Raw genomic sequence first — 17,098 nt, forward strand, 5'->3', positions numbered from 1 at the left:
TGCTGTGTATTTGGGCCTCCGGGATTGGCTGGGAGTCTCCGCGTGACGCGTCCCGGCGAAGGTCGGACGCGGGAGCAAGGGCGAAGGCAGGCTCCTCCCCTCCCGCCGAGGGGGCGTGTCCCTGCCCAGTGCGATTGGTCGTCGGGCGGCATGGGCGTGGCTCCGGCGGAGCCGATTGGCCGCTGTTCCGCGGGGGGCGGGGCTCCGCCCGGCGGGGCGCGGCGGCAGCGGCCGGTGACGTGTCCGCCGGTGCCGGCGGCGGTGCCGGCAGCGGCGATGCGCGGGCGGGCGGCGGGCGCACATGGCCAGGTGAGCGGGGTCGGGCCGGGCTGGGGGGTCGGCGCCGGCGCGGTGCCGGTGCTGAACAGTGGCTTCTGCCCTCAGGATCGGCGTTTCCTGCCTGTCGTGGCGCTCGGTGGGACCGTGCCCGGGGCCGCGGCAGCGCCCGGCTGTGCTGGGGCTCGCCCTCTTCTTGGCGCTGCTGCTGCTGCTGGCGGCCGCCGTGCCCCGGCGCTGGGCCGCGCCGCCCCGCGCCTCCCGGCGGGACGAGAGGTGAGCGGGGACTGGGCTGCCGGGGGAGCGGGGTCACCGCCGGCCGCCGGTGCTGAGCCGCCGTGCCGCCGTGCCCTAGGTACCTGGCGCGGGCGGAGGAGCTGACGGCCACCGACACCGAGGACTCGTCCCTTAATTACGGGGTGGTGGTGGACTGCGGGAGCAGCGGGTCCCGGGTCTTCGTCTACTTCTGGCCCCCGCACAACGGGAACCCGCACGACCTGCTGGACATCAAGCAGATGAGGGACCGGAGCAGCCGCCCCGTCGTCAAGAAAATCAAACCTGGTGCGTGCTGCCCCTCTCCTGCCCCGGCCCGAGCGCCCCGCGCACGAACGGGACGGGCTGGCTCACAGCCGCCTTCCCCGCCAGGCATCTCCGTGACCGCGGCAGCCCCCGAGCAGGCGACCCCCTACCTGCGGCCTCTGCTGCGGTTCGCGGCAGCGCACGTCCCGGCGCGGAAGCACAAGGAGACGCCGCTGTACATCCTGTGCACGGCGGGTATGCGGCTGCTGCCCGAGCGGTGAGTTCGCCGCCCTTGTCGGGAGAGCCGGGGATGCGCTGGGATCCCTCAGCCCCGAGGAAGGGCAAGACAGCTGCCTGCTCTTGAACCTAGCGGGAGAATTGAGAACCCTGGGGGGGCAAATTGAGAAAGGAAAGGGTGAGTTGTTGGGGCAAGCAGTGAGGGATGCAGAGGGAGGGTTTGAGCATGCTGTGAGGGAGCTGAGAGAAGATGCTTTTGACTGAGGATCTTAAACAGATAGATCTACTTTTTGTCTCCACAACATGCTGGCTGCAGCCAACTTGTGGTGTTGAATGCAGGGTGTAGTGCAGTGTGATTCCTGGTCTCTTCACTAGTGTCTCTGGTGAAGGTCCCCCAGCATCTTTCCCTCTCCTGCACTCTTGCAGGCAGCAAGCCGCAATCCTGGACGACTTAGTGAGAAATGTGCCCCTGGAGTTTGATTTCCTCTTCTCCAAATCTCATGCAGAAGTGATCTCAGGGAAACAGGAAGGTAGGAGCTGCTACAAAGCGCCTCTTGTTCCTCTCTGGTATGTTGTCGTAATGACCTTTTCTATCTTGCACAGGTGTCTATGCGTGGATTGGCATCAACTTTGTCCTGGGACGGTTTGATCACGAGGATGGTGAGTCTGGCTGCTTGTAGGACAGCTGGGAGGGTCTAAGTAGAGCTGTTCTGGACCTTGTACCACTGCTGTAGCTAAGATCAACTCTGGAGCAGGCAGCAATGCCTGACCCCTGTCATATGTGTGAAAACTCTCCCAGACCTGGGAGGTGGTCCTTGCAGGTGATCCTTGGGGTCTGCCTGCAGGGATGGAGGAGCCCCATGGGGCAGCTGTGGGGGTGATGGTGGAAGGGAGAAGATGCTGCCTCAGGCCCTGCCTCTTGCTGACATGCTGCTGTGGGTTGCAGAGGAGGATGCAGTGGTCACTGTGGCTCTGGGGGACCAGTGGAAGTCCCTGGTTCGGAAACGAACAGTTGGGATCCTAGACATGGGCGGCGCCTCCCTGCAGATTGCCTACGAAGTGCCCGACTCCGGAGCCATCTCCTCCCCACAGCAGGTGCGTGTCTGGCTGGTCCCTCTGAGCAGCTCCTGCCTTCCCTGGATTGCTGCTGATCATGGACCCTATCTGTGTCACCAGGAGGAGGCTGCTAAGAGCTTGCTGGCAGAATTCAACCTGGGCTGTGACGTGCAGCACACTGGCCACATGTACCGTGTCTACGTCAACACTTTCCTGGGCTTCGGGGGCAACTTTGCCCGGCAGCGCTATGAGGAACATGTGCTGAACCAAACCTATGAGCACAACCGGTATTGCTGCCTCACCTAGTGGTGCCCCCGCTAGAGCATTGTGAAATGGGGTGCTGGTTCCTTCGTGCTGCCCTGTCCCTCTTGGATTTGCCTCAAGAGCCGCCTGTGGTGATTGCAGCTCCCACAGCCACGCTGGCAGCAGCTCTGTGGCAGTGGCAGGTGCCTTGGCTGGCACAGAGTGCTTGGCTGCTGTCCTTCTCCAAGCCTGGCAGGCATTATCAGTGCCACACCTGCCTGCCTTCTTCCTTCTCTCCTCGTGACAGGCTCCGGGGAGGCCCCTCTAGTGGCTTTTGGCTTTTCCTGCTCTGACTTTCCCTCCTCCAGCACCGATTCACTCAGCACATCTTTCCATTGCATCCCCACCTAGAGCTCTCCTGTCTCCTGTCTCTCCTTTCCTTCCAAGAGCACTACGTGAAGCTGTCGCCAGAGGTGGAGTGGCTTGGTGCCCAGGTACTCCTGTGCCGGGAGCAAACCCTGCCTCCAGATCCCCAGGGCCTGTGCAGAGGCACAGATCCCCATGAGCTGGGTGGGATGGGCTGTGCCTTGTTGCACCCTACAGGTGCTCAGAGCATGTAGCTGCAGGCCAGCGTGGCAGATCTGGTGAGTTCAGCCGTGGCAAGAGCTGGCAGAGAAGGCACCAGCACTGCAGCGTAGAAGGGGACATAGCCTCGTCTGGTGCAGAGGGTACCTGGATGTGGGACAGGGCTAGATTAGGCTTTTGGGAGTTGGTATAGGACCCCCTGTACCACTGCCATTTCTTCCTGGACTGTTTTCCAGCTTACACAACCAGCAGACGGGGCTGAGTCCCCAGATGCCCTTCTTGGACCCCTGCCTGCCCGTGGGGCTGGAGGACACAGTGGCGAGGGGTGGCCAAACCCTGTATGTGCGGGGACGAGGGGACTGGCAGGCCTGTGCAAAGCTGCTGCAGCCCCTCCTGACAGGGTCCAATGGCAGCCATGCCTCGCTGGTGGGGACCTACAAAGCTCCCATTGACTTCAGCAACAGCGAGTTTTACGGCTTCTCGGAGTTTTTCTACTGCACCGAAGACGTGCTGCGCTTGGGGGGCCAATACAGTGCTGCCACCTTCACCTCTGCTGCCCAGGTGGGTGTTGGGAGCTGCTGTTCCTGGGGCTGGGAGTGAGGGCTGTTTCTCTGCTCTGAACCCCAACTTCTCCTTCTCCCAGGAGTACTGCAGCCAGCGGTGGGACGTGCTGATCCAACGTTTCCTTGGTGGACTCTACTCAGCACATGCTGACCAGCACCGGCTGAAGTAAATAGACTGGCTGCGGGGTGCCATGGCTGGACCTCCTGGAGGGCTTTTGTTGGGGTAAGGGACTGGTGCAGTTGTTAGTGTCTGGCTGATGCTCCTGTGTGCTGTGTCTGCAGGTATCAGTGCTTCAAATCAGCCTGGATGTACGAAGTCCTTCATGAGGGCTTCCAGTTCCCTCTGGACTACCCCAGCCTGCGCACAGCCCAGCTGGTGTATGACCGGGAGGTGCAGTGGACACTGGGCGCCATCCTCTACAAGACAAGATTTCTGCCGCTCAGGTACTATTGCCATCACGCAGGGAAGGGTGGCTGGGGAGGAGCAGGTATAACTGCACTGGATGAGGGCTCTGCATGGACCATGGCAGGCCCCTGGCAGTACCCCACAGCATTGCATGGCCAGTCCTGACATTCCTTTCTATAGGGATCTCCGTCAGGAGAGCATCCGACAAGCACACGCCTCCTGGCTGCGCCTCTCTTTTGTCTACAACCACTATCTCTTCTTTGCCTGCATCCTGGTTGTGGCGCTGGCCATCATCCTCTACCTCCTGCGGCTGCGCCGCATTCACCGCCGGCAGCGCTCGGCCCAGCACACCCTGCTCTGGCTGGACAAGGTAGTGGTGCCGCTGGGCCAGGGAAGCGTGCCGTGACACCAGTGGTACCCACCATCCAGTTGCACCAGCAGAACTAGGACTGGCTGACAGCCTGGGCTCGGAGGGCTTGGACTCTTTCTTAAAGACCATCTCAAACTCTGCACTCCATCATCTCTGCATCAGAGCCAGAGTCTGTGGGCTGAGGCAGCTGTGGACACAATAGCTTTCCTCTCCACCTTGCTCCAGTCATAATTTTTGCATTCCTTGGCCTCTGGCCTTTGCCTCACTATGTGGTGTAGTGCAAAGTCCTCTGCTGCCCTGGCAGATCAGCCCTGGCAGATCCCTCAGATAATAGGACACTATCACTGAGGCAGCCAACCTCAGGCTCTGGCCTGAAGCACTGAGCTACCCCATGACTCAGCTACCAGTTTGCAGAGCAACCTGGTGAGGTGCTGTGGTTCATCACCTGGGGTGGCCTTGCTGGAGGCCCTGACAAGCCTGGGGCTGGGGAACAGTGGCTTGCAGGAACAAGGTAAACCACGAGTTCCTACCAGGCTGCTCTGAAGAGGTGTCCTGCTCTTTGCCATGTCTTCCCTTTGAGGACAATCCTACAATCCTAACATCCCAGACTGAGCCCTGAGGGCTCACTATTGGTTCTTGAAGCACCACCAAAGTGGGCTGTCTTCTTTCACACATTCCCTCCTGGGCACAGCTGCCCCGTGGTGTCCCACACATTAACCAGCATTACTGTCAGGATCTATGGTTCTTTGCTCCATGAGCGCGGGCTGGGCCTGCCCCTGGGAGAGCCACCTCAGTCCAGCCCAGCTCACAGCTCACACCTCCAGGACAGGTCGGGGCTGCAGCTGTGCACACAGAAACAAACCTTCCCTGGGGCTGGAGCCCCACTGATGGTCCAGTGAAGTTTGCCACTTTTTATTGAACTGCTCCCATTCATGTAGCAATAAACAAACCCCTTGAGCCATCCAGCACTGGTCTCATTGTCTAATGAGCAGCTCCCAGCAGCCATGGCTCCTGGCTGGTGGTGTGGCTGGGGGGCTGCATGTCTGCACAGCACTGCTACTGCTTCATGCTGCCACAGTGGGACGATGAAGCTCCTTTCATGCCAGTACTGTTCTGATTCCAGCAAAAAGACAGCTGAGCTTAACAGAGCTGGTAGCAGCAAGGGGAGCTCTGATCTGAACCAAACTGTTGGGATCCTTGGAGACAGCATCCTTTGCTGCCCTCTTCCTAAGAGGAAAAGCCTGCCCACTTGGAGCCTCTGGACGATGTTAGTCTCTGCTTTTTACCTTACTACCCACCTGAGACTTAGAGAGCTGCCTGGAAAAGAGGCCACTGAGGTGCTCCAGCTGCTGCACAGCCATGGAAATGGCACCTGCACAGCTGCAAGAAGCTGGGCAGGTACCCAGTTCTCTCTCTAGCACATGTAGTTCCTCACCTGTGGCCTTGGTCCCACAGCATAGTGCACAGGTGGCATCAAGATACAACTTTCCACGCACCAGTGTGATGCCAGCCTCCTGCTCAACAGCTGAGGATCCCAGCCTTGTTCTCATGGTGCAGGAACAGTGTTGGGGGAAGGAAAGATATCTGAATAAGGCCAAGACTACTCCTCAGCCTCCAGCATGACTTATTAGAAAAAGGATTTATTTCCACAACACAAGTTAAACACAGACAAATAAATAAATACAGATAAATTATCTGATAAATAAGGGGAAACCTGAAACACAATGCCCTATTTCCTTCTCAGAACCTGGACCCATGTTGGTGTGGTGGAGATACCTAAACACTACTACAGCTGCCTCACTGCTGAGGTGGGAGACACGGCCCTCTTTTGTCCCCTCCAGCAGACCCCACCACCTCCCTTATCACACCCAAGGGGGTCTGCATGCTCCTCCAGGGTCAGCCCTCCCTTCTGCTACCCACAGCCAGAATCTGTCTTAGCAGGGACCACAGGGGACTGACCAGACCACAGAGGATGCAATGGCTCCTGCCGTCTCATGCAGAGGGGCAGCCAGTGGAGGTAATGACCAGGGACAGGGCAACTGACTGGGCAGCTTGGGCTACAAGCAAGGGGTTCATGTGGGGGCTAGGGCTGAACACCCCAAGAGGGCAGAACAAGCACTGCTGGGACAGGATCTGCTGACACCACAGACGGATCCCTCACAGGATGGTGCTCAGTCACTGTAGCACTGTGCCAGCTGAAGGGATCTCTCCCTCGTAGTGTGGCTGCTCCTAGTCGAGGATTAGTAGGCCCTCATGCAGGGGTGCTGCCTGCCATGCCTGGGGGCCCAGCCATCCATTGGTCCAGGCTGCAGTGCTCCAGATGTGCTCGGGCAGCGGGTCCAGCCTCTGTCCCAGCACCTCTGGGGGCTGTCTGGTACAGGAGGGTACAGGCTGGAACAGCTATAAGAGCTGGGGAAGGGAAAAAGGAAGAGAAGTTAGCACCCAACTACATTCACGAGGGAGCTCCCACAAATTTGAGAACTACACTGCTCAATTTAGTCAGGCCCAGTGCAGAGCCAGCAGCCCCACACTGGGACCAGCTCACCACAGCCACAATACACAGAAGCCGAAGCACCTCCCCCAGTCCAGCAAGGGCCAAGCTGCAACTCCCTCCCCAGCCAGAAACAGGCATGCAAGCAGGGACATCTCAGCCCCCCAGCTCTCTGCTCACTCATGGTGATGGATCTGACGGGGGTCTCTGTTGCGGTGCCAGCTCCCAAGGACTGCTCACTCCCAGAGGAAGCGCACATACCAGATGGTCTCGTTCTTCAGCTGCGGCCCGAACAGGGGGTTGGCCTGGGCCAAGATGGCGATTAGCCAGCTGCAAAGGGAGACAAGCTGCCTTCAGCCCCCTGGCAGGACCAGAGCGCCGGGAGCGGCTGCTGCCCTAGGGGATGATGGGCCCGGGAGGATGGCGGGCCGCAGCCCCGGGACTGTCCTGTCCATCCACGGAGCAGGCTGGGCAGCAGCCACCGGTCCCGGCGAAGCCAGCACAGGTGGGGAGAAGGGTACCGGGCCCGGCCCGCGGTACTCACAAGAGGTAACAGCACACGGCGGTGGTGACTAGCATCGTGATGATCACCCTGAGGAGACACCGGCGTTAGCACGGGAAGGCCCAGCTCCACAACCCCCGACAGCACCACCCGAGCTACCCCCCGAGCCCCCACTCACCCGCGGTTCGGCCCCTTGGGCACGAACCAGGGGGCGGCGATGCCCACGAGGCCCCAGAAGGCGGAGAAGAGGACGAGCGGCAACGCGAAGCTGTGCGCCGTCATGGCCGCTCCGCTCCGCACCGAACCGCGCCCCGCCCACTGCCGCGCCGCGCCGCCAATCCGCGGCCGGAGCGCGCCGCGCCGGCGACACCGTCACCTCCCATTGGCGGAGGCTCGGCTCGGCTCGGCTCGGCTCGGCTCGGCTCGGCCCGGCTCGGCTCGGCTCGGCTCGGCTCGGCCCGCGCATCCCTCCGCACGTCGCTCCGCAGAGGAGCACACAGCCACACACAGCCGCTTCACAAAACTCCTTTATGTTACAGTGGTAGCACTCACACCCGCCGCCGCCTCCCGCGCCAGCCCGGCCGGGCGCACATCTCCCTGCGCACCCAGGTCCGCCCGCCGGTGGTGGCGGTGCGGCTCCCCGGGAGGGCCCTGCCGCCGGTGCGTTACTTGGGGGCTCTCCGGAGCTCGCTCATGAGCCACAGGGCCATGCTGAGCAGGGCCAGGGAGCCCGACTGGTGTGTAGCAGCCAGAGGCGTAGGGACATAAAGCAGCAGGGTGCTGATGCCCAGGCCCACCTGCCAAGGAGAGAGAAGAGGTAAGAGCAGCTGTGGATGTACCACTGATACCATTCCCAGCACAAAGTCTGGCATAGAAAGGCTCATGGCCACACCAGGACTTGCCACTCCCAAATTCAGAGTGTGCACACAGTATGGTGAGGTGTGGGGTCCAGGAAACTCCACCTCTCAGCTCCAGGCTCTTGGAGCCAGCATAGATCTAAGTGGCATCAGCTCTGCCTTGTGAATGTGCTACAGAGGAGTAGGAAAAAAAAGGCAGTACCTGTATGCAAGCCACGGCCAATAAGGAAGTCACAGCCATCCTGGTCCTCCGAGGGAGTGGGATCTTCCTCGAGAAGAGGTACAGTGCTGTGACAGCTGTGACTGAGGCAATTCCCTACAGAAGGGAAGGGAAACAGCCACCCTTCGATGAAAGTTCAAGGCAAATGCGTGCACTGGCCTTTGCCTGTGCCTTCCATGCAGAAGAAATTCTGTGAGCAATATTTAACTAAAGAAACATACTAATGGCCATGGCCAAATCCTAGAGCTCCCAGGCTATCAGGTTAACAGCCCTGAAATTGAAGTGATGCTACAGAGAGTTTTATTTTTACTCCAAATTAATACTTTACTTTCCAACAGCTTTTCCTCATTTATTCAAGTCATTAGAGATTATGTCTGCCCTCTCCCCAACTGCAACCTTGACAACTGAAGGTTGTAATCTGGAAAACTGATCTCATTTCTACCACTATTGTTCACTAGCATAATCTTGCTGTGCAGCTCACCCCAGCTGATCCAGCCTAATCTTTCTTTTTTTAGTCTTAGCCACGGCTTAGTTCACAGCAGTGCTGCCAGTGGTATTTAATATCCGGATTGCTCTAACTAGCTGAGATATTTTCACAGGGCACTACTGTGAAAAAAAAGTTCAGAAGTACTGGAGGAAGCATTCAATATCAGGATTTCCAAGTTTTATTTCACACAGCTTTCCCAGACATTTCAATAGCAAGGGCTACCCCACACTGTAGCTCGTGTTATGGAAAAAAAGACTCAGAGAAACAAAGTCACAGTCTGTTACTTGCGCAGGAGGAAGACCTCCTTAAGGAAGAACGCCACAGTGAACATAAATAAGAATACTAAACTTCCTCTTCCTGCAGAAGCAAACTGGTAAGATGCTCTCAGGCCCTTTGGACACCCTAGAAATCACTCAAGCTGACAGAACCACAGCCCAAAGAAGACAGCTTGGCAGCAGGAGGCAACCAAGAAGCAGCCCAGACATATCAGGAAGACAGCACTTACCAAGATCCTGTGATCAAACTGTACAGTTGTAGGATTCTCAAAGACATTTCTCAGCACAGGGGAGAAGGCAAGGAGATCATCTGGGATCCAGCGTTCCCCCATTTTGGGGAAGGAATTGTACACAAGGCCAGCATCCAGCCCTGCCACAAAGGCACCTGCAATTCCAGAGCAGAAAATGAGACTACCAGAGTTGGCAAAGGTGTCACTCCAGACTGCACAGCTCTGATTCAAGAGCTCAGCTTGAGCCTTAATTTCTTTTAGAAACATATACAGAAACCACACAGCACAGGCAGGCTGGCAGGTGCATCTCCACCTGCCCAGGTAAGACCAGTGAGGAGGTTCTTGACTGTAAGCTCCCTGACAGCAGCAGTTTTCCCAGAGGATGGATGGGGTTGCTCACAGTCCCCTCCAGATCAGAAGAAAAAGACCAAACCAGCAGAGAGAAATGGGTGACAAATTGGCCAGCAGAAAGAAAGAGCTTTACCTGAAAGAGCAGTAAGAAAAATGAGAGCTGTAGTGCCATGAGCATATTGTCTCAAGCGAAGGAGCTGATGGGTTTCTGGCAACTGTAGAATAAAAAAAGAAATAACCAAAGCATTTCCAGTGCTGTTGGCAGCAGCTAAGAAAAGCTTTCATTACATATAAAGGCGAAGGGGTCGGTGTGTATTTTACAGGGGGCATCTATAGACCACAACACAGCAGTCACACTTCAGTGGTTCCTCACAACCACACCTAATCAAATCCAGCTCTGTGCAGAAACTGAAGTGGCCCCTCGACAGTTACTGGCACAAACCATTTACCCCAGCCAGGCACATCCCTGCCTGAGCTTCCACAAATTCTGAGACTAACCACATTTGACCTGAACAAGCATGAGCCAGAGCAAGTGTTCCATAACCAAGAAGTTTACAGAACGGGTATTTTGTAACACTGTAAGTATTCTGTCAGGATTGGATAGGAGTCAGGAAAAGAGACTACAAGAGAAACACCATCAGCCTTCACATTCTTTCCTTACCCTTCACATCACACCCCAACGCTCTGAATTGACATTGCCCCAGGCTTTGGACTCCTGACAAAGCACTCCATACCTTGTGTCGTGGAAGCAGCAAAGACAGTCCTGTCCACAGGCTGGCAGAGTACAGAACCAGCGCCGAGCCCAGGTGTGCTGCGAGACGGTACTGACTGACCCGGGGGATGTCATAGGAGTCTGGCTTCTCTTCCAGCCCACTCTTCACCATGTACCATCCCAGCAGCCCCTAACAAAACAGGACAAGGCTTAGAGCCAGATAGGGCAGCAGCAACTATGAAAATGAGATAAACATTAGGGGCCAAGCAACTTGTTCCCTCTACCTTCAACTAGCTACCAGCACTGACACACTGTCATGGTGTCACTGACACCAAGCTATCATGAACACCACTGTCAGCCATGCTTAATCAGAAGATGTCAAACTGACAGAGGGTAGGTGTAGATTAGATATTGGGAAAAAAATCTTTACTGTGAGGGTGCTGCGCACTGAAACAGGTTGCCCAGAGAAGGCCCCACCCCTGGTCAGGTTGGATAGAGCTCTGAGCAAACTGATCCAGTGAAAGGTATTCCTCATAGGGGGGTCAAAACTAGATGATCTTTAAAGTCATCCTGTGACATTCAGACGTTGCCACTAATCCCCGTGGCTGCAGAGGTCTCACCTGGAAGCAGACCAGCCCACAGAGGGCGAGGACACAGCCCTTGAGGGGCCGGCTGAGCCAGCCCCGGCGCCAGAAGTAGGCAGCAGGCAGGATGTAGGCCAAGCCCACGACGCGGCCCCACATGCGGTGCGAGTACTCCATGTACCAAATGAACTTGAACTCTGCCAGTGTCATGTCATGGTTCAGGCTGTTGAAGGACAGTAAAGCAATTGTTTCACAGCCCCATGCTGAACTTTGCACGACATGGGATTGCCTTCCTCAGATAAAGGAAGGGATCAAAGGAGCCACCGTCAGGCAGGCTTTGTGTGCCTTCCTGGTGACTTCAGAAAACATTCTCCTTCTTACAAGGGTTTTTTGAGTGGCTCAGTCGCAGGAGGGATGCTGTCAGCCCACCCTCCTTCCAGTTCTGCACACTCACATTTTAAACTCTGGGAACTGCTGGTACTTCTGGAACTCAGCCTCCCACTCCTGCTGCGTTCGGGGGGGTTTCATCTCCTTCACCAGGTGCCAGTCGACCATAGACAGGCCTGATTCTGTCAGTCTGGGAGCAGAGACATGAACAGGCACAACTCACTCCCTTACAGTAGGCAAATCTACTGAACTGAAGTGAGAGCTGTTGGCTGCACAACAACCCAGGAGCTGGGACTTCAATGGTCCTTGTGGGTCCCGTCCAATTCAGGATATTCAGTAGCTTTATTTCAGACAATCCTTAAGCTCACAGAAGCTTAGAAACAGCATGGAGATGAGAGTCTGTGAGTGATCAGACCTAAAATCACGATAAATGTGTAAGAGTTACCCCCCACTGGCACCAACAGGCTGTGAGAAGTCTCTCCGGTGCTCCCAGCCCTATCCCACCATGTTCCCGTGCAGCCAGGAAGGGAAGACACGCGAGGAGCTCCCACAGGCTCTCGGGGGAGTCTCGGCGTGCGACAGCCGCACAGGGTCACCGGCGGCACCAAGGGCGACAGGGCCGGCTGCCTCCAGGGGCTGGGGGCGCCGCGCTCACCTGGTGACGCCGCCCAGCACCACGGCACCGGCCACGGCGCCGCTGCAGACGAGGAGCCATCGCCCCACGGCGGGCGGCGGCAACTGCTGCAGCAGGCGGCGCTGGAGGCAGAGCCGCGGGGGCAGGCGGCCGTGTGTGGGCGGTGGCGGTGGCGGCGCGGGCAGCCCCAGCCCCAGCCCCAGCCCCCTGTCCCGCAGCAGCCGCCGGGCCGCGCCGCGCGCCGCCAGCAGCATCCCGACACACGCCGGAAGTGGCGCCGCCGGAAGCGCGGGACGAGCACTTCCGGACACGCCCGGGCGTCGCCATGACGATCGCGAGGCGCGTGACCGGCAGCGCAGAGCAGCGACCCCCGCGCGCCGCCAGCGCAGGTGCTGAGGGCGCGTGCGGGACGGGGGCGGGGCCCGCGCGGCGGCGGGGGCGGGGCCGAGGCGGCCGGGGGCGGGGCTTGCGCGCGCCGCGCGCCGGCGTGGGCGCGCCCGGCTCGCGTCCCGCGCCTCCGCCCGCCCGCGCGCCCGCCCTCGCGCCGACGGACGGCGCGGGCCCGAGCCGCGAGGGGGCGGGCCCGGAAGCGCGGCCGGGGGGCGGGGCCTGAGGCGGAAGCGGGGCGGGCCCGCGGCGGGGCCGGTGCGGCCCGGGCGGGCGCCATGGGGCGGTCCGGGCTGACCGCGCCGCTCCCGTCCCGCAGGCATGGACGATGGGTTCCTCATGGAGGTGTGCGTGGACTCGGTGGAGTCCGCCGTCAACGCGGAGCGCGGAGGTAAGGCCCGGGGGCCTCGCGGGAGGGGGCGGCAGCGCGGCGCGGCGGTTCTGACGCGCCTCTCCGCAGGTGCTGGGCGGATCGAGCTGTGCGCGGGCCTCGTGGAAGGAGGGACCACCCCGAGCATGGGTGAGCCGCGCCCGGCCCTGGGCTGCCTTCCCTGTCGGTCTCCCCTCGCTGCCCTCCGTCCCGCCCGGTCCCGCCCGGGTGCTGAGCCGTGCCTGTCCCGCCCGCAGGGCTGCTGCAGGTGGTGAAGCAGTGCGTGCGGGTCCCGGTGTTCGTCATGATCCGGCCCCGCGGCGGGGATTTCCTCTACTCGGACCGGGAGGTGGAGGTGATGAAAGCCGACATCCGCCTGGCCAAGCTGCACGGCGCTGACGGGCTGGTGTTCGGGGCTCTCACCGAGGACGGGCGCATCGACACGGAGCTCTGCACGGCGCTGCTGGGTGAGCGTGTCGCCAGGCAGAGCTCTGTGCTGTGGCAGCCTTGCGCTGCTGCTCCGGCTGATGCCGTAGAACTGTACAGACGGCTTTGGTCTGCACATCCTGTCTGGGGTCTTGCCGTCTCGTTCTGCCTTCTACCATTTCATTTGCTGCCATACCCGGAGACATTAAGTAGTTAAGAAAGTTTGCAGACCAAGGGCCACAGTCCCAAGCCATCCACACACAGTTTGAGGCCACCTGAGAAGTAATAGCAAAGTGTAAGAAGGCTTAGATGAGCTGCTTTGGGGCCATTAAACTGTTGCATCCTCTTCCTTCCTCATTTTCTTTGCCCTTTGTTCTTTTCCTTATGTCCTTGCTACAGGTGTCTAGGATATGTATCTCCTGGACTTTAGGCTTGTGTGTAGCTGGCAATTCATTTTTTTTCTCTTAATACACACAGGGAGGAAAGATAATGAGGGAGAGATGTGAATATATAAAAAGCTGCAGTGGGAAATTGTTAGTCTGGACCACAAATATGGGGAACCACGTTATCTTTCTGCATCTTTTTTGGGAGCTACAGCCAAAGCTAAAGAGGGCTGAGCTTTTCCCAGGTGATGTGGTGCTGAGGTTCTCATATGAAGGTGACTGTGCTGTAAGGAGTGCAGCAGAAGAACAGGGCTTGCCAGGACTTAGTGCCACTAGGCCAATGTGTGCTCTGCTGCTTCCAGGGCAGGAAGCAGGTGGATATTTTTTTTAGAAATAAATAAGCTTTACACAGTAAATAGAGTATCACTGGTCAAGTTTGCTGTGGTCTGAGAGCAGAAATTGTAGGTAGTGAAAGAAATCACAAAAGTGAGCTCTCCTGCTTTCAAAGAGCAGTGGTCCTGTCCTTTCCCTAGGTAGATGATACAACTTCCCTACTTCCTTCCTGTGGTGAGAATGAGGGTTCTGCATGTTCCAGATGAGATGGGAGGTTTTGGTGTTATCCATAAAAACGAAGGTTTGTTGCTTTCTCAAAGAGTAGAAGAACTCTTCCCCATGAAAGAGCCTAGATAAACAGCAGCCACTGCATTGTTACCAGCAAGAAGGGGGGACTCTTTTGAGCTCCCCAGGAATGGCTTGAGAAGCCTTTGCCTTCTTCCATGTCATGTACATTTCTGGTTCTAGCACAAGTGACTGTGCCAGCCCTGACTGACTGTATGTCTTCTTTTGCAGCCGTGTGCCGTCCCCTGCCAGTCACATTTCACCGCGGTGAGTTGCCAGGGACAGTGGCCCTGGGCAGGGACCAGTCTGTGCCCCACTGCCAGGGGAAGGTGGGGCTGGGAGGGAGCTGAGCTTAATGTTCTTTGGCCATTCTCTGGAGGGGGAAAGCTGTGCAAGCTGTGCTATTCCCCCACGAGGGAAAAGGTCCAGGGGGTTCTGGTCTGGTCTCATTGCCCTGTGAGAGAGGAGGTGTCTGAGGAGCTGAGTATGGTGGCCCTGGCACTGCTGCAAGGACAGTGTTACAGTCAGAAGCTGTGAATCCGGTGGGGGTGGTCAGCTGTTAGCAGGACTCTTCCTGTCCTTGCCTTTGAGCTCCTTGGGCTTCTGAGCTGGCTGAGGGACAGGGCTTGAGCACAACGAACCGAGCAATTTCTGAACTGTTTTTCTGGTCTCTCAGCCTTTGACATGGTGCATGACCCTCTGGTGGCACTGGAGACCCTGATTTCGCTGGGGTTTGAGCGGGTGTTGACGAGTGGCTGTGACAGCTCAGCACTGGAAGGGTTGTCCTTGATTAAGAGGCTTGCAGAACAGGTGAGTGTGTGCTGTGCTCCCCTGGGTTACTGTGGCTGCTCCCTGGGCATTGCCTGCAGGCAGCTCCTTTAGGATATCCCTCATTTCTGGAAGGGGAGTTAGGTCAAGGAGCGCTTGCCTTACCTCTCTAGCTTGGCTTTAATCTGCTTTCTTTAGTCCACATGGGCTGGGCCCTGAAATCTCCCACAGGAAAGACTGATTGGGTTGTTCTTGCTTGCAGACTGTGGGAGGGTGGTGGTAGTTGGTTTCAGCAGCTGGTGTGATGAGCCCACCAAACAGCAGAGGTCCCTGCTGGTGTCTCACAGCTCCTGTTAGCAAAATGCAACAGGTATACCTGAGAGGTAGCCAGGTGGGATGGAGAGGAAGGAGGGAATGGTGACAAGTAGTCTTAGCTGTAACTGCAAGTTCGTTTCCACTTTTCTTTGTAAAGCATGAACAGTAGAAAAAAGATCGGTGAGAGCACACAAATTGTAGACCATGGTGACATTCATGAGCTTACAGAGGGTGCTGCATGTGAGGTTTCTTTGCTGCCTCACAAACGTACATGTGGATGTAGTGCTCAATAATATCGCTAACACGTTGTTCTTTTCAGGCGAAGGGCAGAATTGTGGTGGTTCCAGGTAATGAGTTTTTGTCATCTCTACCAGATCCTGCAATCCCTAGCCCTCCCTTCCTAGCCTCTTGCCCTGGGATCCACTCTCTGATCTGGCTTTCTGAGCCAGCTGCCCAGAAGGAGCAGCTCCTATCCTGGTGTGAGTAAAGGCCACGCAGCCTGCTGGGGAGGACAGAGCCCTGCGGCTGCTGCTCCCTGCAGGATTTGGGGACAGCTCTAGATCTGTGGGATAACATGAGTCAAAGCTGCTTCTGTCTCTTTTCATGTGCCTGGGTCTCTGTTGCCCCAAGGGCTGTTTTTCCCTTCAGTGTATATGGCACCTGTCCCGTAGTGGTGAGGTCCCGGGATGATGTCGGGTCTGAGATAGTGTCATACACTCGGTGTGTGACATCGGTCTTGTTCCCACCAGGAGGTGGCATCACGGAGCGCAACCTGCAGAGGATTCTGGAAGGCTCCACTGCTTCTGAGTTTCACTGCTCTGCTCGTTCAGCTCGTGACTCAGGGATGAAGTTCAGGTAGCTGATTATTTATGTTTATTTTTTTGCAGAACTCTACAAGGGAAAGGCTACATGAGTGTGAACAGGAGTTTGTAGAACTGGCATAAATTTCAAACAGCTTCCTGAGTGCTAGTTGGGCTCTTGTGGTTGGGATCATGGTGCTTGACACTGTATTCTGAAGTGTATGAATCCAGCAGTACTCTTCATGTGTACACGAGTTCCATCCAGATCCTTGGGGCATTTCACTTGCTACTGCCACCCTAGGAGTTGTGAAGGCACTTGGGAAGGCTCGTTCTGTTGTAGTTGCCTTAGACTTTTAACACAAGCATGTAGGATTTGGGAAGCCAAGGGATGTGTTTCTGAGGAATGAGCAAGGAACGGGTTATATTTGTCCATAGGTCTGCACTCTTCTGGGTCATTGTTCTTTCTATTACTGTCGCATCTTCAGTTTGGGTGGCACCATCTTTGGCCATTGCTGAGACTAGGGGAAACATGGGGGTGTTTTTCTTGGTGGGTCTTACTAATCTGTAGCACCAGCAGATCACCACTAATCACTGGTTTTCCTGACAGAAATCCGAACGTTGCCATGGGAGCGTCCTTCTCTGCCCCTGAGTACTCCATAAAGGTGGCAGATGTGGCCAAAGTGAGGACCCTGAACGCCATCGCCAAGAACATTCTATAGTGGATGGCACCGTGCAGGGACAAGAACGCTGAGACTCCAGGGTCTGCCCTGGCACGTGGACAGATGGGTACTGCTTCCGTCCTCAGGCTGCAGAGGACGTGCACTAGGTGATGAAGCCTGACACCTCTTCCCTTGGCTTCCCCTGAAGTCCCTGGCCTGGAAACTTATGTTGGCCATTTTAAATAAAAGGACTCATTCCCAGATGTTGCAGCAACAGCTGTTTGGCAGCATTTGGGAGGAAGGGAGGTGAGCAAGTAGGGGGACTGAATTGTGTAGCACTGCATGTGATTGTCAAATAAACACTGCAGCTGCCCCCCTCGTGCTGTG

The 17,098-nt window shown here is 57.2% G+C and overlaps 4 protein-coding genes across 7 annotated transcripts; 2 read left to right on the top strand and 2 right to left on the bottom strand.

Moving 5' to 3' along the window:
• The first annotated feature begins 197 nt into the window (after nt 1–197).
• Nucleotides 198–5,220, top strand: ENTPD7 (ectonucleoside triphosphate diphosphohydrolase 7). 2 transcript variants are annotated; one of them, XM_085065119.1, is made up of 12 exons: nt 198–309; nt 385–552; nt 632–837; nt 922–1,072; nt 1,459–1,562; nt 1,636–1,692; nt 1,979–2,127; nt 2,209–2,375; nt 3,153–3,477; nt 3,560–3,645; nt 3,762–3,923; nt 4,066–5,220. In XM_085065119.1, exons 1-12 carry the CDS (start codon nt 302–304, stop codon nt 4,289–4,291), a joined length of 1,809 nt encoding a protein of 602 aa, XP_084921245.1. In that variant the 5' UTR covers nt 198–301; the 3' UTR covers nt 4,292–5,220. The 2 variants fall into 2 exon arrangements, with proteins under 2 accessions (XP_084921245.1, XP_084921246.1); XM_085065120.1 differs by lacking the exon at nt 385–552 and having other exon boundaries at nt 229–309.
• A 655-nt stretch (nt 5,221–5,875) lies between these two features.
• On the bottom strand, nt 5,876–7,586 carry ATP6V0E2 (ATPase H+ transporting V0 subunit e2). Its single transcript, XM_085065124.1, has 3 exons — nt 7,427–7,586; nt 7,291–7,338; nt 5,876–7,076 (listed from the first exon to the last, which is right to left on the bottom strand). Exons 1-3 carry the CDS (start codon nt 7,528–7,530, stop codon nt 6,983–6,985), a joined length of 246 nt encoding a protein of 81 aa, XP_084921250.1. The 5' UTR covers nt 7,531–7,586; the 3' UTR covers nt 5,876–6,982.
• Nucleotides 7,587–7,762: 176 nt separating this feature from the next.
• On the bottom strand, nt 7,763–12,239 carry COX15 (cytochrome c oxidase assembly factor COX15). The gene is made up of 8 exons (XM_085065118.1): nt 12,007–12,239; nt 11,419–11,541; nt 11,001–11,187; nt 10,403–10,570; nt 9,802–9,883; nt 9,318–9,472; nt 8,308–8,421; nt 7,763–8,045 (listed from the first exon to the last, which is right to left on the bottom strand). The coding sequence occupies exons 1-8, from the start codon at nt 12,237–12,239 to the stop codon at nt 7,914–7,916; spliced, it is 1,194 nt and encodes a 397-aa protein (XP_084921244.1). The 3' UTR covers nt 7,763–7,913.
• Nucleotides 12,240–12,253: 14 nt separating this feature from the next.
• On the top strand, nt 12,254–17,090 carry CUTC (cutC copper transporter). 3 transcript variants are annotated; one of them, XM_085065121.1, is made up of 9 exons: nt 12,254–12,374; nt 12,692–12,763; nt 12,833–12,892; nt 13,000–13,209; nt 14,401–14,436; nt 14,846–14,979; nt 15,572–15,599; nt 16,002–16,107; nt 16,660–17,090. In XM_085065121.1, exons 1-9 carry the CDS (start codon nt 12,311–12,313, stop codon nt 16,769–16,771), a joined length of 822 nt encoding a protein of 273 aa, XP_084921247.1. In that variant the 5' UTR covers nt 12,254–12,310; the 3' UTR covers nt 16,772–17,090. The 3 variants fall into 3 exon arrangements, with proteins under 3 accessions (XP_084921247.1, XP_084921248.1, XP_084921249.1); XM_085065122.1 differs by lacking the exon at nt 12,833–12,892; XM_085065123.1 differs by lacking the exons at nt 12,254–12,374; nt 12,833–12,892 and having other exon boundaries at nt 12,584–12,763.
• Nucleotides 17,091–17,098: the final 8 nt, after the last annotated feature.

The sequence above is a fragment of the Lichenostomus cassidix genome, chromosome 6 (genome assembly GCF_008360975.1).
Source record: "Lichenostomus cassidix isolate B80296 chromosome 6, HeHo_3.0, whole genome shotgun sequence".
Lineage (NCBI taxonomy): Eukaryota > Metazoa > Chordata > Aves > Passeriformes > Meliphagidae > Lichenostomus > Lichenostomus cassidix.

Coding starts and splice junctions, on each gene's coding strand:
- COX15 (XM_085065118.1), bottom strand. CDS start 12,239: ATGCTGCTGGCGGCGCGCGGCGCGGCCCGGCGGCTGCTGCGGGACAGG. Junction 8,422..9,317: donor AGTTTGATCACAGGATCTTG/GTAAGTGCTGTC, acceptor TCCCTTCTGTAG/GGAATTGCCTCAGTCACAGC. Junction 8,046..8,307: donor TGGCCGTGGCTTGCATACAG/GTACTGCCTTTT, acceptor TCTCCTTGGCAG/GTGGGCCTGGGCATCAGCAC.
- ATP6V0E2 (XM_085065124.1), bottom strand. CDS start 7,530: ATGACGGCGCACAGCTTCGCGTTGCCGCTCGTCCTCTTCTCCGCCTTC. Junction 7,339..7,426: donor CCCAAGGGGCCGAACCGCGG/GTGAGTGGGGGC, acceptor GTGTCTCCTCAG/GGTGATCATCACGATGCTAG. Junction 7,077..7,290: donor GCCGTGTGCTGTTACCTCTT/GTGAGTACCGCG, acceptor CTCCCTTTGCAG/CTGGCTAATCGCCATCTTGG.
- CUTC (XM_085065121.1), top strand. CDS start 12,311: ATGACGATCGCGAGGCGCGTGACCGGCAGCGCAGAGCAGCGACCCCCG. Junction 14,437..14,845: donor GCCAGTCACATTTCACCGCG/GTGAGTTGCCAG, acceptor CTGGTCTCTCAG/CCTTTGACATGGTGCATGAC. Junction 15,600..16,001: donor CAGAATTGTGGTGGTTCCAG/GTAATGAGTTTT, acceptor TGTTCCCACCAG/GAGGTGGCATCACGGAGCGC.
- ENTPD7 (XM_085065119.1), top strand. Junction 838..921: donor CGTCAAGAAAATCAAACCTG/GTGCGTGCTGCC, acceptor CTTCCCCGCCAG/GCATCTCCGTGACCGCGGCA. Junction 2,376..3,152: donor CAAACCTATGAGCACAACCG/GTATTGCTGCCT, acceptor ACTGTTTTCCAG/CTTACACAACCAGCAGACGG.